Raw genomic sequence first — 25829 nt, forward strand, 5'->3', positions numbered from 1 at the left:
TTGATGATAATGTTTTTTAACAATTAGTGTTAACAATAAACTAATTCTACGGATTCCACTCACGTGTTTTAAGTCACTCGCGCGACATGTCTCAGCGCGCGCGCAGCGTGCGACGCGGCGCGGAGCAGTACGCGAATCACGGCCATGGTGAACGCTACTCGCACTGTTAGTGCTCGAGAAAGGAGACCTAGGCTCCCCGAAACATGTCGCGCGAGTGACTAAAAACACGAGAGTGGAATCCGTAGAATTAGTTTAATGTTGGTATGTCTCATGACAGTTTATATTCGATTAGTGTTAATTGTGTTTGTAAGCAAATAAATGATTATTAAATGAGGTTTTATCTAACTAACAATAAGCAGAGAATGTTATGTGTGTGTAAAGTATTAGATACCTCAAGTACGGCGCTCCTACATTGCCATTGCCATGTACAAACTAAATGGTTTAAAATATGTATCATATGTATGGGCTATTTTATTTAAAGTTATGCAATAGATTTTTTTAATGAGAACATTTTTGTTATTTCTACTCAAAATCATGAGTTTTCCGATCCATTTTCATAGACTTTGTATTTCTACTCAAAATCACGAGTTTATTCAATCCATTTTCGTAGACAGTAACAAAATAGAAGGAACGAAAAATGAATGGAAATATTATGGCACTTTTTTCTCCTAGTAGGATGTTTACAGGTTTACATTTTAGTAAACGGAACTAATCGCATAAAAATATTCCACTAACGTCGACGTTTCGGCAATGTTACACACGGCAACGACACAGTTCCACATAACTCCAATCGTTCTTTGGTTACGTCCGGCGGGATGTTTGCGCGATACATTTACTAACAAAATGTAACTTTGAAGGCACTATTTAGTTCTATGCAAGAGCCAAGCACATCACCAGGTGGTTATAAAAGTAAGGTCAGTGTGGATAAGACCGTCTATAAGAGACCGTCTACAAGCTCTTTCGTCGCATTGAACTCTTGCGTTTGTACACATACACCACTTACACAAGGTCGATAGAACAGAAGGAGTGAAGCTCTTCGTTTCACTTAGCGACTTCTGTAGAGATCGTATATACGAGAGTTTTTGCCCTATAACGATATTCCCTGCAATACATGTAATAGCCGGTCTTTTCCACATTGATCTTAACAATTTTTAGTTTTCAGATAATGAATCTGACGAAAAAAATTATTAAACTTTTTTTAAGTTTTTGTCATCATTCCCTGTCGATATTTTCATAAACGCGTGTGCTCATTTTTGATGTTGTGTTTTGACCCTATGTAAACACATACATGAAATGAATTATGTATTTGACTTGCTTAGCTTTTTACAAAACCCTTGCATTAATATTTGAGGTCAAATGAGAAATAATCTATCTTTTTTTTATTATCTGGACGCTATCTTAGGATGGATAAAATAAAATTTAAATAGCATTTTTATAAGAAATCTGATAATGTAACATACTACCGCTTAAGGCGTAACATCCTCATACTAAGCATAGAGAATGGGATACATTATTTTTTATCTGCAAAAAAACGCTATTATATCTACTAACTTCAATGATTATTGTATTTATCTACTGCGATTTGAAATAAACTATAGCTATGAGTACATTTTCAACTAACTACGAAGCTAAGCTAAATGGCACGTCGGTCGCACAAACATCGCTCGCCTCGCTCTTTCGTTTACAGTTAGACAAAGACATCCAATATCGAAATGCAGTGGAGGAACTTGGGACCAGAAAGTAGGTTGAACTTACCTATTGTCACCAATAACTTGTTTAAAAAATGAATGCGGAATAATCTTCAGAAGCTAGCGAAAATACTGTGATTTCTTGTATTTCTTTATTATTTTGAGGTGTGCAATAAAAATTATGTATGTTATGTTGTTTTAGATGCCAATAAATGGGTATTTTACCCTACGAACTTTTTTTATTAAAAATAGAAATGAAATACGTCTTCCGCTTACGAAATTACTTTTGTCTTTGGATACGTCAACAGGATTATCTCTTGTAATACTTTTATAGACAGGAAATCCGGTTTTCCTATTATACCTATAAATATTTAAAGACGTTTTCCATAAAACCTTTACTCAAAATTAAGATTTATTTTTACTGGGAATTAGGGAGTAGAAATACTATACAATACTCATTTTTGTAACACCCCGAGCCTGGCGCCGACTGACATTAGTTAAAACAAATATATGGCAGATGGCGTCAGCGTCGTCCTTGCGCGCTCCGAACGTGCTATTGCCCTCAGGTAAGTTATCAAAGGGCCTACCACGAAAAACTAAAATCGAAATTTCGTTCCATACTCGTGCGATGAGAGGTAGATAACGCGATTTTCGTTTTTCTTTCTGCTCCACCAAGTTACTCCACGCATTTCGCACTAAAGCCATATCCTACCTAATACGTAATATTTCACTAACACCCACAACACCGCCGTATGCAGGCCCGGAACGAACCTGCGACTTTCATTCGCTGACCTGGCAGTTTTACTACAATGTTGGCTATTTGCCATTCGAAATTATAACATGTATCGTTAGTATGATGTTATTTCGAATGCCGAAGTGGAAAAGCAGATTAGAAAAATGGTACTGTGCATCTCTCATTAATTGCAGCTATTTTTCTTTCGCTTGCAGTCGTTATCAGATATATTGGATCAGACACGGTGCTCAAAAATATCTGAATAACCACTTTAACGCCTTTACAATAGAGGCGTGTTCAGATATTTGTAAGCGCGTTAGCCGCTCCGATATAACTGGTGGAGATTGTACACGTAAAAAAGAAAATACCTGTATTTATTCTATTGTCTATAATAATAATAACATTTACTCATTGTTTCTACCTGATCTCGTTTTTAAATTATTCTTTTTTTTATTTAATAGTAAAACTGCCAAGACCAACGTAACCCAATATACAATCTTCTTAATTGACAAACCACTAAAAAGCAGTCTTCATATGTATAATAGTTACAATACACTAGCATTACAATAAAAAATACTGGACCATAAACTTGATTTAATAGGAATAAGAAATTCACACTCCGATTCATAGAAAAAAATACTACTATCTATTTCCATACTTTTACATTGGGTAATGATTATTCGTCCTAAAATCATGTATAGTGTAAACATTTCAGGACGACTGAATTGTTTAAAAAATAAACTATTGCACTGAATCTAACGCTGATATGGCGTGTCTAAAAATATCTCTATTGCAGGTATCAATAATGGCTTGAAAAACTCTGTTTTCAATATACACGTTACATAGTATCACACAAACCCGAGTCTAAAATAAAAATAACAGCAGTGCAAAATTGATTCTTCAGTCTATGTGCGAAGGTTTCTTTTACAGTGTACACGACAAAATCTGTAACTAAAAATGCAACGCAAAGTATAGCACTCTGCCTGCGTTTAGTTTTTGCCAAATATGATTGTCTCCTTCCTTCTTACATGGATAGAAAAGAACACAAATATGTGACAATACTGGCGGCCACTAACTGGCCCGAACCTACAATGGCACCCGCGTGCGTGCGGCCGCTGCGTGCGCCATCTAGCGGAGGCCTTAAGGATTAGTAACACGGCTGAGACGAAAATCGTCTCATTCTCAGAGGACATTCAACTGAAGGTGCCATTATAGGATTGGGTTGACATAATTATCCAATTTTCGACAAGTTTGTGTGACAACATGTAACCTAAATTATTAAATTACTGTTTAATAGCGGTTTGTAACCAAATGAGCTTTTCTAGGGCGTCGTCGCATAATCATAATATTATAATTACTCGATATGCTAAGCTAACCTTTGGCGCTCTCCGGGAACTGAACCTGTGAGTTATTTTGTCTTACGTCGGTTTTCAGGAGCTGTGGACCTCGTGAACCCCCATGGCTCTACCATTTCGAAAATTTGACTTTTGGCCTAAAAAAGCTAAAAAATACCATTTTTTTACCAGGAGCCATCTGTATTAAAACGTTACAAAACATATCAATTAAAAATGACATTCTTTTTGCAATATTGTATATTACAATATTGTCTAAACGCATGTACAACTTGTCAGTCAGTAAGAACCAGGAAAACTATACTCATCCCTTTCTTTTGGGTGCTAGTACTAGCGTGAGAGAGAAAGACATGGTTCTCCCTGTTGAAATGAGACAGTCCTGGGCCAAACCATACTTTTAATTTTTATAACAATTGAATAACTTCCGAAAGACATACAAACTTGAACATAGAATGAATTAACATTATTGTTAGCTTTACACTAACTAGGATTCATAGAAAGTTTTAAATATTATATAAAATATAAAGGTAATATTCCCGGAAAAGCGACCAAAGTTACCTACGCATGAGAAACTATTCAGAAAAAATTGCTAGAAAAATTATTTATCCCTTATAACGCACACAACCACATCTTATTTCATAAGAGTCAAGCCTTAGAGAGAATTTACTAAATTATTGTGTCATACTCTTGAGCCTTCTATGGTTTTACATTAGGATCTTAAAACTGGAAGTTCTGTAGAACGAATATATAGTGTTTTTCTTTGAAGGATTTAAAAACTGGAGTCGCCTTAAAGAGCTTACCCCTTTGTCGTAAACCTCTGCCAATGGTCATATGTATTGTATGGACTGACGTTTATCTGTTATGTTACGTACAAATAGCCATACATTTGACGTGCCCCTTCCCGGCAAAAATCGGCAGACTGTTTTGTACAGAAAATTACAGACAAGGCGTCTCCAGTTGTTAAATCCTCCAAGTGTTTTTCATTAACCTTAGAGTGGTTCGATGTTTCTCTTCAAACATTTTAATTCGAACCCTCTTTTGAAATAGGTGCGCTTTTGCTTAACGCATGCCAGCAAAAATGTCGCCACTGCTATAGGGTTAACGAATACTTTGTCATACTGTTCGTTTTTTTACCAGTTACGAAATATAGGCTATTTTCGTAGGTGGGTTACATATACAATGAGTAGCTTTCGTAAAAAAACATCTAATTTTAAAATAAACTATTTTACAAACCCGCCTTCTAATTAAACTTGCATATTTTTGAACCACAGAAATCCAGTCTTAAAACACTAACATGCATACATCCACATTCTATGTAGGGGTCTAATAGTGTAGAACAGAAAACCGGTTTTTAAACTAATTGGTCAGTATTACCAACTTAGCTGCCTATAAGAATACTATTAAGACATCGATTCTATACAGTCAAAAAAAAACACTAAATTATGAACTCTGTTGCGTGTGAACTTGTCTCAAAGTGAGTTTAATTCTCAACGCGACAGAGTTCAGAATTGAATGTCTCGTCAAATCGACTCGGAAGGTACATATACCATTTATACATTCCTTTAAGATATACAATACACGGTACTATACATAATGTAACGCTATGTACGTACGGGCGCGATGCGCTGAGTATTCACTTGCTAATGTCCGATGCTGAGTTTTCACTGGACGACCTGCGGAAGAAATTATAGAATTGAGAGAAGAAATAAAACACGAAGTCGTGATAAATATAAAAAGCATGAGTGAGATGTAAAGATTTATTTTTATGTTTATATCAAAGCTCAGTGGCATGGCATTGCACCAATGTTTATGAAAAACTTTAGAAGTACTTCAACAATGGTGAGTTGACATGTCAGAATGTACCCAACAGATGTTTATGAAATACTTTAGAAGTACTTCAACAATGGTGAGTTGACATGTCAGAATGTACCCAACAGATGTTTATGAAATACTTTAGAAGTACTTCAACAATGGTGAGTTGACATGTCAGAATGTACCCAACAGATGTTTATGAAATACTTTAGAAGTACTTCAACAATGGTGAGTTGACATGTCAGAATGTACCCAACAGATGTTTATGAAATACTTTACAAGTACTTCAACAATGATGAGTTGACATGTCAGAATGTACCCAACAGATGTTTATGAAATACTTTAGAAGTACTTCAACAATGGTGAGTTGACATGTCAGAATGTACCCAACAGATGTTTATGAAATACTTTAGAAGTACTTCAACAATGGTGAGTTGACATGTCAGAATGTACCCAGCAGATGTTTATGAAATACTTTAGAAGTACTCCAACAATGGTGAGTTGACATGTCAGAATGTACCCAACAGATGTTTATGAAATACTTTAGAAGTACTTCAACAATGGTGAGTTGACATGTCAGAATGTACCCAACAGATGTTTATGAAATACTTTAGAAGTACTTCAACAATGGCGAGTTGACATGTCAGAATGTACCCAACAGATGTTTATGAAATACTTTAGAAGTACTTCAACAATGGTGAGTTGACATGTCAGAATGTACCCAACAGATGTTTATGAAATACTTTAGAAGTATTTCAACAATGGTGAGTTGACATGTCAGAATGTACCCAACAGATGTTTATGAAATATTTTAGAAGTACTTCAACAATGGTGAGTTGACATGTCAGAATGTACCCAACAGATGTTTATGAAATACTTTAGAAGTACTTCAACAATCCATGAAAAGGTTCCCAAATTCCCATGAGCAGAGCCCGTACTTTTCATGCCGTTCACGCAAAAATGACGTAATTGAATATGCAGAGTTTTTTTTTTTTTTCAATACTACAAATTTTGATAATTTACTTATGACGGGTATCAAAATAAATACTTGTTACGAGAATAAAAGCTTGTTACGCTGTTAAAAATCAAAAATATGTATTATTTAATAAATTAATAATCTATTATTTATTTGAGTGACAATAAGATGAGAGTCAGTTAGACGTTTCTGTACTGATTGTCAAGTATAGGGGCCGTGCGCGTTGGAGGGTCTGCCATCTTGTGGTCTGAATCGGAACAATAAACATTTACATTTACACGTCAGGTGTTTTCTTGTGGATAGATTCTGCCATCTTGTGGGCTACATCGGAACAATAAGCATCACATTTACGCCTCGCGCCAAAAATCTGACGGCTCCTGTGCTGCCTCCTACAGTTCATGCACGCTCACTATATGTATCACTTACCTAAAGAGGTTGATAAATGATTAATTATTATGAAAATACTAATTGGAATCATACTCTATGTAGAGTGACGTCATTTTTCTGTCAACGGCATGAAAGGTACGGGCCCTGCCCATGAGTCAGAATGACAATATAAAGTACCTGGCTCAGCTGTTCGCCACATCGTAAGCGGCCAGCGCACAATACTGCTTGAGCAGCGCGCGCAGCGAGTGCGGCGGCGGGCCGGCGGGCTGCGCGGCGCGCGCGTGCGCGGCCAGCGCGGCGCAGCAGTACACGTCGGCGCCGGCGTCGGCCGCGGGTCGGAGCGGCGCGTCGGACCGCGCGTCGGACCGCGCGTCGGACCGCGCGCCGGACCGCGCGCCGGACCGCGCGCCGCCGCACGCCGCGCTCAGCGTGCAGAACGACATGGCCTTCCAGGAACCGAATCTGGGGAGCGGTGGACGTTTAAAACTATGCATATGAGGCGAATAATAATAACACAAGTTACTCCTCGTATGCTGCCTGTCAAATTTGATAATTAAAACAGTTGACATTTAAAACGATAGATTTAAATTCCCACGCACGGATCCGTGTCTAAGCATACGAGGGGTTAAGTTAAGGTGGTCCAAAAAACATTTTTTTTTTATGTTACTACTCCACAAGGTTCTTTTTAGTCAAAAAAGTATAAAAATTATATAACCTAAATTTGAGAACAATCACATAATTTAGAGGTCGCTCAGAATAGCGCAATTCTGCCATACTAAAATGTATGAAATGACGTTGACCATAGAAAAAAATCTTACCTAGAGGCGATTTAATGGTTTTACAAAAATTTTCCCTATTTAGTTACAACTAAATAAACGTGTTTTTTATTTATTGTATGAAATATCAAATTCTTAAGCAATGTTGAGCGACCAGTAAATTATTAGATTTATGAATAAATGAGTCAAAATTTGACACATACACTACTACTTCATAATAGAACAACGGGAACCATGTGGAGAAAAGATTGCAAATATAAATATTTATACCATACAAACGTGGACCACCCTAAAACACATGCTGTTCAGGAAATTGGCTAATCGTAAGTCTTTCCCTAATTAAAAGTGTGTAGTACCTGCTATTCCTAGTACTACTCGTACCTACTTTAAATGTAGAAAGGTAAAGGACTATGGGCAACTTTATATGAAGCCTGGTCTAAAAACCAACCGAAATGAGAGTTAGGTCCTTAGTAGGTTAGGTATATCTATGTATATCATTTAGTTCTATGGACATCAAACGGAATTCCATCGCAGCACTGAGATATTTCTATAGAGTCCAAGTAAGTAAATTAATTGCTGCAATGTAGATGTTCGCCGCACTCGACTCGATTCTATTGCCTAGGTAATAAAGGTGATGCTATCAGTTTTGAAATGGAATTCCGCTTGGTGCCGATAGAACGAAATGAAGTACATAGAAATACCTATCTAAGGATCTAATTTTCAACTCCATTGGTTTTTGGACCATTTTAACGCATAGTCTTTTCTCATGACATATGAAATTTTATTACTTTCTCCAGACTAATGATAGATAGATAGATAGATTTTATTTGGTATTAATCATACACTGTCACATTATGTACAATTTAGGCATAATTAATTACAAAATTATTATAAATTAAAATACAATGTCAATTAATTATTCCAATTCACGTAAATATTTTACACAGTGGTTATCATACACAGTGGTTCAACGACAGTGTCGGCCTATCGTGGATTAAAACGATACAAATTAGAAAATGAAATCAAGACTCTCGGAGTGAGATGAAAGAACTAAAAACCTGCAGTGAGTATTCTCTCGACTTCTCAATCAAATCAATATACACTATTGCACAGCTCTAAATTAATTAAACATAATGCAGAATCTAACCTTATCCCACAAATACTTGACTAAATTCATTAATCTGAATAACATGAAGAAACGTATGTAATATAAACATATACCTCTGTATATGTATATATTATACGCAAAAAATATTCTATGAAGACTAATTAGCACATTGTCGATTGTAGATAGGTTATTACAAATTTTTTACGGCATTCCCGCCTTATCCGACAATAACTACATTTTTGATTGTATCGTACACAAATACTTACTTGTCGACCACAACCACCGGCCCATTCTTGTACTCCATCTGGCACCCAGCAACGAACTCGATCAACGCGAACGAGTCCCTATACGGCGCTATAAGCCTATCCACCGCCTCTTCCCTCTCGCTCTCACTGACAGCGTCCCGCACTGCTCTAACAAACTCATTCTCCTCCGGTTTCCCCTGTGTATACTCTGTGGTGTCACCATCTAGCCAGCCAGAGCATTGTATAAACTTAACACTTAATTGGTAGTCGTCTTGTAACGAATGCACACTAACGTTAGTTACTTCTATTATTCGGTCTGAAGGCGTATTTTCTGGAACGCTTTCCACCTTTTCAAACCTGTAACATGGCCGTCTTAGTTCTGCCTCTTCTTCGACAGTTAGAGATGGCGCTACAGGGGGAGGGGGAGGGGCTACATCTGGAGGGGAGCCGGCGGTTCGTGATCCCCAATCGGGGAATTTAAACTTCGTAGGGGAGCTTAACTTGAAGTTTTTAAGCGACATTTTCGAAGGACTTCTAGGGGATTTGGGGCCGGATTTCTTTTCCGAAAACGATGAGAATAGGTCGCCATTTGCTATAGATTTCCGGGCGGATAAGTCTCTGTTTCCGGTGCTGAGTCTTTCGAGTCTGAGTTCCGTTCTGTCGAAGCGGTAGGCGGGTTCGACGTCTGATACTGGGGAGCTGTTTTCTGGTATTAGTCTTTCATCGTCAGCACAGTCTGATTCCTGCCGTCGGTAACCATTAGTTTCCGGTTCGACGGGTGTTTCCGTGGGCGTCGGTTTCCGGCTAGTTTTCCTATGAGCCACGTAGGTATCCTTAGAAACGAAGCTCGCTCTGAAGTTGGCGACGAACAGTTCCTTTTCGTCTTCGGTGGGCCAGAACGTTTCGCATTCCTGCAATAAAAAAGCCACGTATAAATCGACATATAACCTTTGACGAGTGTCATTCAATGCTTGATAATCTAGTAGAAAAGCATCGTATATATTCTTACTCCCAAACTATGACACAAGAGTAAAGAATAGGCGAATGTACATGGAAATCATTTTTGAGGTTTTCATGGATGCAATTAAACGCGCATGGAAGTACGGTGTTTGCCTTCGATTTAGTTTAATTTTTGGAGGCTATACGATTAGGTGAAACGACATTTCGTATTCATCTTTGTCACACGGTAGTAGACAGAAAGAGACAGTTACCGGGTCGGCCGGCGAGTGCAGCAGCAGCACGAGCTGCGCCGTGTGGTCCCACAGCAGGCGCCACAGCTCGGGCGCGGCGGCGGGCGGCGGGTGCGGCGTGACGGCGAACTCGCGCAGCCGCCGCCGCCCGCATACCCAGGACGCGTTCACGTACTCGCTTCCTGTGGGATAGTGGTAATATGTACTTTGTTTTAGGAATAAGTTTGTAATTAGACATTACTATTAGCAAAGATATATTGATTAAGATGTGTATAAGACAACTTCGTTCTTCGAATTTTACGGGTAGACAAGATGGCGCTGTACAGCATTTTGCGGTGACTCCGATTGTCAAAAGTTGATGTTTGACAATTCACCGCAAAACAATATGGCGCAGTACAGCGCCATGTTTTGGATGTCAAACTAAGGGGCACGTTATTTTCTTAGACTTACCTTGACCTTGACCTTTCTATTACAATCAATTCTATTTGCTCTTAGTACGGTAAGATGCCGGGAAATGGTTGATTATTTCAGTCTAATCTGAATTATCAATGCGACAACGAAAAAAATATGTATACCACCTGCAGCGGTATACATAGACGGAAACTAAATGACGAAAAAAAATAATATGAGAAGATTATCATTAGTTTTTTCTAGGGCTGAGGCTGATTAGCAATTAAGCGCCACTTACACCATCCCACTAACCCGAGGTGTCATAAAAGTTGGTCATAATATAACAGTTTTCAAGTTGAGCTAGTTGTTCTGCGAGCAAATTCCAAGACAATATATAAGTTAGTTGTTTGTGGACCTTCGACGCCGGGCTTGGGCACGAGCATGACGCGCGCCGCGTCGCCGGGCAGCGCGGCGCCGGGCCGGTTCTTGTCCGCGTTGTGCGGCGCGCGCGCGCTCGGGGACGCCTCCACGCACGACCGCGTTATTAGCTGCAACAATACACATTACTACATTATTATTCACATCACACACGTCTACATTATTCTTGCTACATTATTGCAGCGGCCGGGAGCAATTCGCGGATGAGTTTCGATTATATATCACGCTTACGTATCCTCCAATCTCAGATACGGAATTATACAATGGGGCAATGCTGCTGACTGTGATATAATGCCTTTATTTAGAGCCCAAAAGAAAATTGTGCGAGTTTAACGTTAGCCAAGTGACGAGCTGTAGACCCTTGTTTAAAAAAATAGGCCTTTTAACACTTCACTCGATGTATATTTATATGAAGCATGTGTATTTGTACAGCAATATATGGACCGATTCACTGGACATGTAAATACTCATCCTCGCCCGGCTACAAATATGCTAAAAATTCTTCCTCCAGGAAATTGTATTTCAAAAACAAGTTTTTATACAAATACCATCTACATAATGGCCCCTAAATTATTTAACAAATTACCGGATTTGCTTATAAAAGAACAGCTGTCAATGTTTAAGATAAGGTTAAATAACTTTTACTATTAATTAAAACTTATAGAATATTATAAAATGTAAAATATTTCTAATAATATAGCTGCCTAAGCTATAATTTTATTATTGTACGTCGCAAGACATGTTACAGAGAACATAAATTGTTTATAACATCTGTATTCATTACCTGTAATGCACAATATATAAATAAATGATTCTAAATAATTATTCGACAAAGAAGAATCCACGAATTGCTGTTCCTGTCGAGGCATACATAGTGCTTTTCTACAAACCATCGAGGAAATAAGGTAGAATAATCATAATTTAAGCACCAACCATCACTCAAATCGAACCGCCACATCAAAAATGTCAAAAATAATTTCCCTCTTTAAAAAACGATGCCTACCCAATTATTAAAAAAAGCGGCCAAGTGCGAGTCGGACTCGCCCATGAAGGGTTCCGTACATTTATGACGTATTAAAAAAAAACTACTTACTAGATCTCGTTCAAACCAATTTTCGGTGGAAGTTTGCATGGTAATGTATACCATATATCTTTTTTAGATTTTTCTTCTGTTATTTTAGAAGTTACAGGGGGGGGACACAATTTTTTTCACTTTGGAAGCGTCTCTCGCGCAAACTATTCAGTTTAGAAAAAGATATTAGAAACCTAAATATCATTTTTGAAGACCTATCCATAGATACCCCACACGTATGGGTTTGAGGATTTTTTTTTTTTTTTTATGACGTATTAAAAAAAACTACTTACTAGATCTCGTTCAAACCAATTTTCGGTGGTAGTTTGCATGGCAATGTATATCATATATTTTTTTTAGATTTTTCATTCTGTTATTTTAGAAGTTACGGGGGAGGGGGACACATTTTACCACTTTGGAATTCTCTCGCGCAAACTATTCAGTTTAGAAAAAAATGTTATTAGAAACCTTAATACCATTTTTGAAGACCTATCCATAGTATGGGTTTGATGAAAAAAGTTTTTTTGAGTTTCAGTTCTAAGTATGGGGAACCCCCAAAATTAATTGTTTTTTTTTTCTATTTTTGTGTGAACATCTTAATGCGGTTCATAGAATACATCTACTTACAAAGTTTGAACAGTATAGCTCCTATAGTTTCGGAAAAAAGTGGCGGTGACATAATCGGACAGACAGACGGACATGACGAAGGGTTCCGTTTTTTGCCATTTGGCTACGGAACCCTAAAAAAGTTAAAGGCACAACTTATTCTGCCATTCAGTACCATTCAATATCCGTTTATTCAATATAATTGTGCAATAAAAGCTGTATGTGCACGCATCAAATCCTTAAAATAGTATAATAGTTATAGGTATAGTCTTTGATTTTATTAAAGCAATATTCGCACGATCATACACGCCGGTCTTGTAAGAACGAGACATGTAAAGTCGTGTATCTTACTCTCTCACTCTATCCTATAGCTTGAAATGATGCAGCCCGCGGCCATATTAATTGCCTGTTTGCGTTTTTCTTAGTGAATACATGTCTTTAAAAAGTAAAAAACAATACAGTAATAAATTTCCATCCGCTAAAACACGACAATAATGGTTTGAATTTCTTTAATTTGTGTTTGACTATAATGAAAAAGTTTCCGTACTATTTTTGTTACAATAAGGTGAACATTTTCAAGCATATTGGAGATAATAATAATAATTAGCAAAAAAATAAATACCAGAACAAAGTTTATAAAGTGAATGCTCAAGGAAATACTAAGGAATATACAGGAAATAGAGCTTACCAAGAACTGTTTCTCGAGTAGATTGACTGGCGGCGGGCCCTGATACGTTTGATTCCGGTTCGCTAGTGACCGCATGCGTTCTAGCAACGCGTAATTTTCCACTCGGTTCGCCCTGTTGGTGAGGAAAAACACACATGACAAAATATCAGTCATTTTTATCAGAATGTCAATGTCTTTATTCCAGTAAAACTAAGGAAAAAGACATTGAAAAAATAAATCTTATGTTGTGTTGTACATATTGACGACGATATATCGAATAGCCCATCATGTTTAACCCAGGAACACATATTTATGTTAAACACAAATAAATACTCTTACCGAGATTCGGCAGAGTCACTATATAGGCTATATAGGCTATTGAGGCCGTTATAGAAATCAAAGAATATCTCACCTCCTCATCTCCTCCTTCTCCTGATCAGTCATATTGTTATACGCCTGCATCTTCTTGCTATACGTGTCCGTCGACCTCGGCGCCAAATCGTACACCCCCTCGCTTTCATCCCCATTTACCATAACCTCTTTAGTCTCATCATCTTCTTTAACACTCTTACTTTGTTCGCTGTTTAAATCTTCCGTCTTTATCGAGAGTTGACTTCCGTTTTCCGCGTTGTTTTCGCTTACTTCTTTACTCGATTTCAAGCTGGCTGTCTCACCGTTTTCTATTCCATTTGTCAAGTCATTAACGCTCTTTTGCTTGGTAGGTTTAAGGTCTAAAACGGCTAGCTCGTCTTCGGGGATGGGTTGGAGTAGTTTGACTAGATATTCCCTCGCTTTCGAGAACTCAACTTCTGTGTTTCCTGAGCGGACGTGCTCGAGTAACGCGTCATGAACGAACACGTACTGTTCTTCGGTTTGGACGAGATGGTTTCTTTGGGTGCGCGCGCGACACAGGAACCCTAGAGGGCTGAGGGTTCCGGTGAGCTTGAGTTGGTTGAGTTGCGCGTCGAGGACTATGTAGGTGCCTGTCCGTCCGACGCCCGCGCTGTTAACAAGAAAAAAAGCTTGTAAAAATATCGATCTATGAGCAAACTTAGACATTATTTATTTTTGTAAGATTTCAGGCGCATCCTAAGTTCAATTTTGTTTTTAAAATTTGTGTGAAATACATGGCGTAGCACATGTTATTATTTTATTACGCGGACGAGGTTATTAGGCACGCGTCTAGGTCCGTAATTAAGAACCCATAAGCACGATACCAGAAGTTGCAAAATATCAATTTCGCAGTACCAAAATACCGAACTGTTTAAATATCAAAACGGTAGGCGACCAGAGTGACTACCCGGTGTTCTGCGAAAATGGTATTTTGTGACTCTGGCGACCTACGACTTTGGTACGTACTCAGATAGTCCGGTATTTTAAAACTATGAAATTTTTAAACTATTATTTTACAACTGCCGAGAAAGACAGCTGATTTCACGAAAGCTACACCACGAGCGGATGCCTCGAGCTGCCATACTTAAGCAAAACTTGACCTTAACCTCGTAACACTCACCATACAAAGTTTCCTATTTTTAAGTATAGTAGTTTGGGATGAATTTAGTTTGTTTGAAAAAGTAATAAAACAAAATAAATGCTACTTTGTTTTGGTTCTAACTAGATTATCATACGAATATGTACATTGAGTCTTACTAGGTTAATCATAAGGTACTATCGGGGACATTCGCGGTGAACCACCTTAATGGCGAAATCTTTTGAACGTCTTGCAGGCGGTGAGGCGATAACACAAAAGTGATGACCAATAGTATGGCACTTAAAAAAGCAACGGCCGGCATTCGCAAAATAAGATATGGAATCCTAAACGTATTCTAATTGGTTATCTTTATGGGGAGGCGAAATTTTGCATAAACAAGAACAACTAATAAACTGTCCTTACTGTGTTGTTGAAGTGAAACTTCTTATGCGATTTGCAACAAGGTTGCGTTAAACGTTTAACGCTATAATCGGTAACATAAAGTACAACAAACAGTCTTTATTTATTCATAAAGTAAAATTTGGCAGATGTTAATGTTAACGTTAATGTTATTTGAAGTGGAAGCGGAGGGACTCCACGCACAATTTTTTTGTCTCATTACCTGCTTTTAGCCTTTTCATTATTAAAATAAAGACTTCTAAATGCATCGTAATTGGTTATCTCTATGGGAGGCGGAGTTTAGCTCGCTCGTAAAGATCGAGGCAAAAAAATTCTGAACTGGTTCACCGCGAAAGCCCCGATTGTAGTATAATCATACAGTATTAGTACCTGCAATGCACGAGCACGGTGCCGGGGTCGGCGGCGGCCGCCTTCACGAAAGGCAACACGGCCAGCGGGTGGCGCGGCGTGCCGTGGTCGGGCCACACCGTGTAATGGTATTGCACTATGATGCGGCCGCCCGCGTCCGCTTCGTTCACCGGACTTGCTGGCTCGCTATCCTGTGGACATGAAAAAAATGGTTTATAACACATTTATGGTTAAGCTACACTTGTAACGCTAAGACGTAACCCGCGGCATGTGTCGTGAAGCCGAATGGCGTTTTGCGTCTTGTCATCTCAGCCCATCTCCGATATAAGAGGCGAAAATGATTCTAAACTTAAAAGGCATTATAATCCATGAAAGCATGATTCATTCGATAAAAAGAGGACGAAGATATTGTAATGGTAGTTTTTCCGTTTGGTTGTTAACTTGTTACTAGGGAATGCTCCCGGTACTGAGTTTGTATGGCGAGAACCGGGAATTCCCGGTTCCGGTACTGTATTTGTATAGAAAACCAATACCGGGAGCACTCCCTAGTTGTTTCCAGGCGCTAAAAACACTAAAGAAATACGTCGATTTTTCGCAGAATTTTCAAGTAATTAAAACAATAGTTCATCAGGAAGTAAGTAAATAAGTAAAAAAGGTATGTTTACCGATTTAGGGTTGTTGTTCTTGGCCCGCAGATGGCGCACGGTGTAGGCGGCGCGCACGTCCTCGTGCAGCAGCGTGACGTGCACGCCGCCGAACTCCGCGGAGCTGCCGCGCCCGCCGCCCGGCCAGTACATGTCGCATTTGCGCTGAAAAACAATTATCAATTTGACCAGAGGCCTAATTCTCGAACGGTATTAGACTAATATTATTAGTCCACGAACTGTCAAGTCGTATGGTTTACCATGGCAACACACTAATAATATTAGACTTATACCGTTCGAGAAATGGGCCCCAGTAGGGATATGAATTGAAAACGAGGTGGCCAAGCGGTAAAAAGACCCGCAAACCTGGGTTCCAATCCGGACTCGTACCAATTATATTTAATTTGATATTTATCAGTTGCTTTTCGGTGAAGGAAAACCTTGCAAGGAAACTGGAAGAATAATGAATAGAATCAGACGTTACTTTGCGGAAATCCATACAAATTAGAACAAAAAAAAAATACTTTGCTAATCCGCTAAAAGATAACGTGCTAGTCAATCAGTGCTAACCCGTTATACTGAACTGCCTGGTATTTCAGTTGTCGGACGTCAGATCGTCAACATCTCCATCGTAAATATAAATAAATAAATAAATATTAACGGACATTATTACACAAATTGACTAAATCCCACAGTAAGCTCAATAAGGCTTGTGTTGAGGGTACTTAGACAACGATATATATAATATATAAATATTTATAAATACTTAAATACATAGAAAACACCCATGACTCAGGAACAAATATCCATGCTCATCACACGAATAAATGCCCTTACCAGGATTTGAACCCGGGACCATCGGCTTCATAGGTAGGGTCACTACCCACTAGGTCAGACCGGTCGTAATATATGCATATTTATTTTTGCGATGGGAGTGTGGAAACATTAATTGCATGTAAAAATGCGGAAGTAAGTATAACTATAATATTGTATGAGTCATGTTACTTGATAAATAAAAATAAAAAAATGAAAAAAAATAAAAAAAAATAACGGGTTAGCACTGATTGTCTAGCACGTTATCTATTCACGAATTAACAAAGTACTATTTTTTGTTATAATTTTTTTAAACTGGACGAATTACAATAAACTTCGCTACGTAATCATTCGCTTTCGTAAAAACTACACCAGAATCCCAGACTCCTAAATGATGCAATAATAGTACATTACGATACAAGTGCGAAAAATAGCAAATTCGAAACGAGTGGCGAATTACCTATTGACACATGTATCGTACGAGTACAACGTTTTAAAGTACAATTTTCGCACTAGTGCGGTAAAGTAGCACCATATGTACTGTAAAATAATTCGACCTTAATTATTTGAGTGACCAGCGCCCGTCACTTTCGCGCTTACATACTAGTTAGAACGTGACAAATGATAAAGAGCCGACCATCTTAGCCCTACAGTACGGATATGATGGTGTTTTTTCTACGTGACAGCGTGATAAAACGGTATCTATCTATTTCAATCCCGCGGTGTTAAACAGTGACGGTTATTCTTATCATGTGAATAAAGCCATCCATTATACGCCTACATATATATTTTAATCCAATTTGTCCAATATCACAACAATGTAGCTAGATTTTTAGATAAGTTTCCTTTACTTAGACATAACTTCATGACTCAACTTCACTTTGAAATCGAAGCTTTTGACAGTGTCATAAATACTATAAGTACTCACCCGCCCTCGTTCAACCAAGTTGGTAATCATGACGACGGTGTGAACTTTGTGTTGCCAGATCATGCGCCAGAACGCGTCGAGCGTGTGCGGGGTGGGGCCTTGAGTCGCTATGTAGCGCCGCTTCCACACCAGCCACTCCAGCTTCACTCGCGTCGGGACACCATCTGTACGAAACATTTTTTTTTACAGAATAAACACAACAACCAGGCTCTAGGTCCAGGGGGTCCCAGCGCGCACAAGTTTTTTGCAGAAATCGCGAAGCGTCTGGTTGACGTAACTGGTGACCGAAGAGCTGGCGGCTTCCTCGCACAACAATACAACGAGGAAATACCGCCAGCATCCTTTGTACAATGCCTCAAGGGCCTATTTTAGATTTAAGCTAGTTATATTAATCCTCTGTATATATCCATAATAACCATTATATATATTGTTATGTTAAATAAATATGTACCTATATTAGGTCTAGTTAACCCTCCGGGTTGAAAGGTCAGATGGCAGTCGCTTTCGTAAAAACTAAGTGCCTACGCCAATTCTTGGGATGAGTTGCCAAGCGGACCCCAGGCTCACATGAGCCATGGCAAAATGCCAGAATAACGCGAGGAAGAAGAAGAATGAACACAACAACCAAATTCAAAAATAAACGAGGTTAAAGTAGACAAAATGCTTGGCGGCGATCTTACACAAAAACTTTGGAGACAAAAGCTTTGGATCGCTATCGCTTCGCTCAGTGTCGCTTTACTCGCTGTCTACGATTCCAGAAAGTTCTATATCTAGGCCTGTACGACTCTTCGGTAGTTTGAGATCTTGAATAGGCTTGTGCCGATTGTTTATTTAATTATTCAATTATGTATATAGGGCAAGGAGAATTTGAAATAGAGGCAGATGGTCAAAAAAACTTTGTAGCCACAGTAAATTTACTGCCATCTTTCGACACATGATTAAAACTTTTAGATAGCCATTTGACTTTGATCCTTATCCTTTCAATATCAAAAAGTGACGCCATGTAATAGATCGAAGGCCAAAGGCATGGCGGCATCGTTTAGAGCGATGGCGCCACAACCTTTGGATTAGGCCCGGTAAGATGGCGCCACTTTTTGATATTTAAGACATTTAACACATATCCGTGTTAATACGAATAAGGATCAAAGTCGAATGGGGTTCTAAAAGTTTTAATCATCATAATCTATGCGCCCACTTTATCCGGTATCGTGCGGCCAAAACCAACTTACCGATAGGGCAATAAAATAAAAGAGAGAAGCAACTTTTTGATATTTAACAAACACATATCAGTAAAATAATAAGGATCAAATTCAAATGGCGTTCTAAAAGTTTTAATCGTGGGTCTAAAGATGGCAGTAAATTTACTGTGGCTACAAATTATCTTCGACAATCCACCGCTATTTCAAATTCTCTTTGATATGGGTAAAGTACATAGCTGTTTTTACAAGCTTTTATTTAAGTTGCAATGGTCAAACTTTGCAAGCTAAAGTAGACCCACTGCCCATTATTCGATTGAGCTGAAATTTCACATACCTTCATATGTAAGTTGGGTGACAATGCAATATTATGGTACCATCGAGCTGATTTGATGATCGAAATAGAAAGTGGCCATAGGAACTTTGTGATAAATGTGTTTGAGTTTGTTAGAATTGTCTCGATGAGTATTAGTTGCTTGTTGAAAGAAAAGTACAGTCAACGACACAAATATGTATCATATCAACAAAAAACTTATTCAAATGTGTCTATAACTTACCGACGTCGACATAAACATCGTCGAGCTCCGGATCGCTATCGCTTCGCTCGCTGTCGCTATCGCTCTGTTCGCTCTCCACGATTCCGGAGAATTCTATGTTGAGGAACGCGCTCTCAATGCCTTCCGCGACTATGGGCGGCGGCTTGGCGGGCTTCACTGATGGTTGCCTTTGGAAGAAATTAAAATATGTATAAATATTTTGTATATGTCGTGACTAAATGACAGATACATATTGTAGCAAAATTGCTACATAATCAACATCGGTCGGTTTATTTTTAAACTTCTTCTTCTAGTTGTCAGCTGGCTCAGTTCTCTTTCTGTTGTCTCTCTATGCGGTTTCATAATTCAGGCGTTGATGGTTAGATGGCGCTTTTAGCAAAAAAAAAGAAAAAGAAAGCGCCGACCTTTTTTTCGTATAATTCCTGGCCGTTTCTAATAAATTAAGTGCTTATTTGCGCTTATTTTGAATTTAAATTTTTATGGAATATTCGAAAAAGAGAAGATTGAAGTTGTTTTTCGGCAGATGGTTTGGTGAATTTGGAGTGGAGAAGTCGTTTGTGTTCCCGGGTCGTTTTAAACCAGTTTTGCAATTTATAGCCAGTTTAATAGTTAACACGAAGTCTTTTTAAGTGCGCATAAATCCACGGGTGGAGAAGCTCCTGGTAACAGTTGACTACCAAAGGCGCGCGTAAATCGGCGTTCGAAGAGGAGAGGCCTCTCATAAACAGTTGGTATCCAAAGCCGTGCGCAGGTCGGCGCTAAGCAGTGGTGAAGTGAAGAAACCTCATCGTTATCGCCCGGTCTGTTGCCATACGCGCTAGCCAGGAAGCGACAGGTCTCCAAAACCGTGCGCAGGTCGGCGCTAAGCAGTGGTGAAGTGAAGAAATCTCATCGTTATCGCCCGGTCTGCTGCCATACGCGCTAGCCAGGAAGCGACAGGTCTCCAAAGCCGTGCGCAGGTCGGCGCTAAGCAGTGGTGAAGTGAAGAAACCTCATCGTTATCGCCCGGTCTGTTGCCATACGCGCTAGCCAGGAAGCGACAGGTCTCCAAAGCCGTGCGCAGGTCGGCGCTAAGCAGTGGTGAAGTGAAGAAATCTCATCGTTATCGCCCGGTCTGCTGCCATACGTGCTCGCCAGAAAGCGAGTAAGGCTTACCTCGTCGGCTTGTTTAAAGTCGCCAACTTGTGCGCCATCCATTCTACACGAGTAAACCTGAATCCAGCTGCCGGTACCTTGGCGTGTGCCACATTCATCCCCTTTACTCTGTTTCCACTGAATTTTTTTTTTGTTTTTAAATTTTAACAGTATTATCTAGTTCTAATTATTTCTTGTGTATTTTTGTGTTATATTTTTAATTTATCCATTTGCTAAAGTTCTGTGATCCGCCATACTAAATTTTCCTAAAAATTCTTTAAGCCTCTTTTGTTGGGCTGTTTAATTAACCGGTTAAAAATTTAGGTATCATGCGCCATCGTATCAACCCTCATAGTCCATAATTATTCATCACATTAATTCATTTTTTCTCTAAATTTTCAGCCGTATTTTTTTTATTTTCCTTGTAGTTTTACCCCACCTTTCCCCTTATGCGGAAGGCAGACTTTTAGTTCTCCTATTTTAAAGTGATTTTATAAATTTTGTAAATTTTAATTTTTTATACAGGGTGAAAACAAACTTTGATTTTTTTGAAAAAAATGTTTTAAAAATTATACGTAATCTGCAAAAGTTCTTGTTTTACTGCAATATGTATTACCCATAAAAGAAATCAATATAATCTAAAGTCAGTGCAGTTTTAGAATAAGTTAGTCTGGCCAGATCCGCAACTCTCTACTCTATAGTTAACCGTCAGAGGTCCGAGACAAAAATAGTACGAGAGAAAGTGATGCAGAAAAGAGGGAGCAACCCTCAAAACTCAGGAATACGACGCAAGGAGATTAGATACACGTTACAAACATGAAAGTGAGATAGCATAATTATGATGCTCTGTGTGAGTACGCATCCATAAAGAACGCACCCTAATATGCGTTCTCTCTCGCATCTCGTCTTCTTCTTCGCGTCTGAGATTAAAATAGTTTATTTATTTATTTTATCTTTATTGCACAAAAGAAAACCTTATAGTACAAAAGGCAATAGTTAATAGTAGTTTGGTAATAGTTATAATAAAGTGCTCACTTAATAAATTTGAGTGTTTTTGTTTAAATATCACACTCTGGTCGGCCCGTTGCTGCGGTTTCGGTACCTTACACTGTGGTCTGAAGCGAAATAGCCCAGCCCAATCATTCTACATTCTACGACATATAGATACCGTGTTTGTCCACAAACTGTGACAACTGACCAGGGACGGCAACCGCGGTGCACCCGCTGCGTTCACACGGCTGCTACCGGCCACAAATCAACTCCACGTCCGAGCGTCCGTCATGAGCACTGTTTCCTCAAGGCGGCAGACAGTCTATTAGAAGTTACCTGCGTATCTTGCGCTCGATCTTGCGGCGGGTGGCGGCGTCGAGCGTGTCGCGGATGCCGTCGATGAAGTTGGCGTTGACGTAGCCGCACTGCGCCCCGCCCCCGGCCCCGCCCCCTCCCCCGCCCCCGCCCGCCCCCGCGCAGCCCGCCGCGCCGCACCGCCCGCCCACCGACACGCACACGCGCGAGTGGTCGTCTAAAAATTATTAGGGGTTGTACTTGAGATTCAAGATGGCGAAGACGTCTCGAGAATATTTTTCCACCTTATTCAGAAACGTCTACTAAAGTTGACAAGCCGCTAATAATCGTTTGTGCCTTTTCGACGTATTGGTATGACGGAAAGGAATAAACGATTATTAGCGGCTTGTCAACTTTAGTGGACGTTTATGAATAAGGGGGTTTGTGTTTTGCTCATTAATGTCGTTTCAAGTGTAATATTGATAGCTATGTGTATAGTGTAATATATGCACTGAACTATCGTGGAAGTGTGCAGCTAATGAAAAACTAATCTTGAAACGCATTGAACCATGTTTCAATCTATCCTATTTCTATTTCTATTTATTTCTAAAAAATATCAACACCCGGCAATCCATCAATCCGGCAGTAAAGTCCAGCTATCTTTTTACTAAAAGCGACTACCGAACGTTATGCTCTATGAGCACACTTAAAAGTTACCACGGGATAATATAATTATAGGACATTATTACACAAATTGATTAAGTCCCACACTAAGCTCAATAAGGCTTGTGTTGAGGGTACTCAGACAACGATATATGTAATATTTATAAATACTTAAATACATAGAAAACACCCATGACTCAGGAACAAATATCAGTATTTATACTAACTGACCGAAATGTCTGTACTACCGAACAAAACTTAACTAAACTTTTTTACCCGATTGTGATTTTTCTTCTTTAGATTAAGCCTTTTATTATTTTAATTTTTTTTAAGCTTTTTTGAAATATTACTTAGTTTTAGATATTTGAAAACTAACACTCAGGGTAGACTGTGGATTAAAAACTTTAATAAATTGTATTGGTATAACTCCATGAAACAGGCTTAGCCTAGTGTGGTAGTCATAGGTTAAGGAAATCCTGTACACATTTAGGTAAATAAACAATTTTTTACATCATAAGATCCGCTAATGCACTGACCGCTCTAAGACACCTACCGACGATCGCGGGAACAATAGAATAACAGGAAAAATTAAAACACTCATAGTTAGAAAAAAATTAATGGTATCTCAAAAGCAAATTATTTTTACATTTATAAAATTCTTGACCCTAAATATTAATTCGTACTCGTAGCCTAAAATAGAAGTGATTAGTTATTAAATTTGGTTATATCTGTTACTCACATGCAGTGATGTTAAGGTATCGGTTTTTGAGCCGGTTTTCGGGTCGATGGCTGTAGTGGCTCGTATGGCCGAGAGCAGCTGATTTCGCAACCACTATCTCGTACTCTTTACTGTAAACAAACAAGTTAATTGTTAATTGCTTTTTTAGTTTTCAGAGAAACTTGAATTATTCAAATCCAAAAGGGATATTTCAGGAATTTATACATATAAGTACGTCCACATCTGGCGAGCTTGCGTTATAGTACATTGTGTATTAAGAGCGGTAATCAAGAATTACGAACAAGTGTTAATTAAGCTCGAAGCCTGGACTTAATTAACACGAGTTCGTAATTTTTGGACCGGCCGTGGCACACACAATGTTCTCATCACACTTGTGAGTAAAAAAACTAAATTTTATGTGTTATAATTCTTATATTTGGTGACATATCAAACATTTGTCCGCCATATTGTAATTTTTTAAAGGTAAGGCATCGAAGGCATTCAGCCACGATTGAAAATTATGTAAAAAATATTTTAAACGGCTATTAAAAAAATAAAATTCAATATATTTAAACATAAACAAAATATTTTATTACAAACGCCCATATTTTAAAAGTAAAACTGATTTTTATGTTATTGCTTCGCATGAATTAGTGACATAATTAAAAAATATGCCCACGGGAATAATGTAAAAATAAATATATTACAGCCCGTGGGCATAATATAGTTTATTCCATCTCAGTATGCTGGCATGCAATAACATTGTTTACGAGCAAGTGTGATGAAAAGTATATACGTTCATTATCAGCACTATCACATGACGTTACACACGAATTGGGGCCCCGCTCCTACGTTCGCTTTGAAGGCGATACGAATAATCAAAGAGAACTTGAAATAGAGGTGTATTGTCAAAGAAAACTTTGTAGCCACATAAATTTACTGCCATCTTTCGACACATGATTAAAACTTTTAGAACGCCATTTGACTTAGATCCTTATTCTTTCACTAATATGTGTTAGAATATCAAAAAGTGGCGCCATCTAATAGATCAAAGGCCAAAGATAAACCTTAAGGTTATGGCCGGTAAGATAGCACCGCTTTTTGATATTTAACACATATCAGTGAAATAATAAGTATCAAAGTCAAATGGCGTTCTAAAAGTTTTAATCACGTGTCGAAAGATGTCAGTAATTTTACTGTGGCTACAAAATTGTCTTACACCTCTTTTTCAAATTCTCTTTGGAATAATGCATCAGCGACTCGATCTCTATATCTGAACGGAACTTACGTTTTTTTTTAATACCACTTCGGTGGCAAACAAGCATACGGCCCGCCTGATGGTAAGCAGTCACCGTAGCCTATGGACGCCTGCAACTCCAGAGGTGTTACATACGCGTTGCCGACCCTTTAAAAACCTGTACACTCCTTTTTTGAAGAACCCCATACTGTATACCCTCGGGAAAACCTCGTATAATATATAATACCTGAATCCGATATCTCCATCAGCATGTAACGCGGCGACATGCTTGGGGAAGTCCCTCGCGCACACCACGGGGTGCTGCGCGCCGCCGATGCGGGGCGGCCGCGCCGAGCTCTCCGGCCCGGCCGGCGTGGGGGAGCCCGCTGGCCGCAGTGGAGAACAGTTTACTACTACAACAAATCGTAGTAAGATTTTTTTTTATAATGTCACTTACAGTATACACCAGACATGACACATAGGAATATAAGAATTGAATTATAACATAACTATAATAAATTACTACCAAAAACAGTAAGTCAGAATTTAAATATATTTAAATATATATTATCTAATTAGTGCTAATGGTGCTCGGGGCGACTATAGCCTCGAGGTAGCGCCCGGCTGTGGCTAAGAATCTCTGTTCAGGAGTCGAAAATAGGTCCAATGAATCGTCCTGGGTCAATATGCCATTAAATAAATTTCGAACTTAATTAATAGATTTCGAATTTAATTAATAAATTTCAAACAATTTTTTCTTCAATTCCGTTTCTCCATTTTCTCAAATTTGGTAAATGGAGGAAGAAAGCGTTCACGACAAATAATCCAAAGAATTAAGTGACAATTGGTCTTAATCGCAATGGCATAAAGTCTACCAATGGTCACTTGACAGAGTTATAGTATAGAGAAATAAGTAATCATAGAATACTCACTCCGTACATCAGTTTTCTTACCAAGACGCTTATTTTTTTCGTAG

At 38.7% G+C, this 25829-nt stretch overlaps 1 protein-coding gene across 2 annotated transcripts in view; it reads right to left on the reverse strand.

The window, feature by feature from the left end:
* Nucleotides 1-1958: 1958 nt before the first annotated feature.
* LOC133530701 (uncharacterized) overlaps nucleotides 1959-25829 on the reverse strand; it is a 51041-nt gene continuing 27170 nt past the window's right edge. For both annotated transcript variants that reach the window (XM_061868721.1, XM_061868722.1), the window contains 14 exons: nucleotides 25101-25266; nucleotides 23638-23747; nucleotides 22278-22473; nucleotides 19818-19984; nucleotides 18065-18228; nucleotides 16345-16488; nucleotides 15701-15870; nucleotides 13853-14443; nucleotides 13462-13573; nucleotides 11073-11205; nucleotides 10289-10449; nucleotides 9099-9988; nucleotides 7126-7410; nucleotides 1959-5446 (listed from right to left, as the gene is read on the reverse strand). In XM_061868721.1, coding sequence (XP_061724705.1) covers nucleotides 7131-7410; nucleotides 9099-9988; nucleotides 10289-10449; nucleotides 11073-11205; nucleotides 13462-13573; nucleotides 13853-14443; nucleotides 15701-15870; nucleotides 16345-16488; nucleotides 18065-18228; nucleotides 19818-19984; nucleotides 22278-22473; nucleotides 23638-23747; nucleotides 25101-25266 — 3284 coding nt within the window. In that variant the 3' untranslated portion in view covers nucleotides 1959-5446; nucleotides 7126-7130. The remainder of the gene's footprint in view (nucleotides 5447-7125; nucleotides 7411-9098; nucleotides 9989-10288; nucleotides 10450-11072; nucleotides 11206-13461; nucleotides 13574-13852; nucleotides 14444-15700; nucleotides 15871-16344; nucleotides 16489-18064; nucleotides 18229-19817; nucleotides 19985-22277; nucleotides 22474-23637; nucleotides 23748-25100; nucleotides 25267-25829) is intronic.

This window comes from Cydia pomonella, chromosome 23 (genome assembly GCF_033807575.1).
Source record: "Cydia pomonella isolate Wapato2018A chromosome 23, ilCydPomo1, whole genome shotgun sequence".
NCBI classification, from domain to species: domain Eukaryota; kingdom Metazoa; phylum Arthropoda; class Insecta; order Lepidoptera; family Tortricidae; genus Cydia; species Cydia pomonella.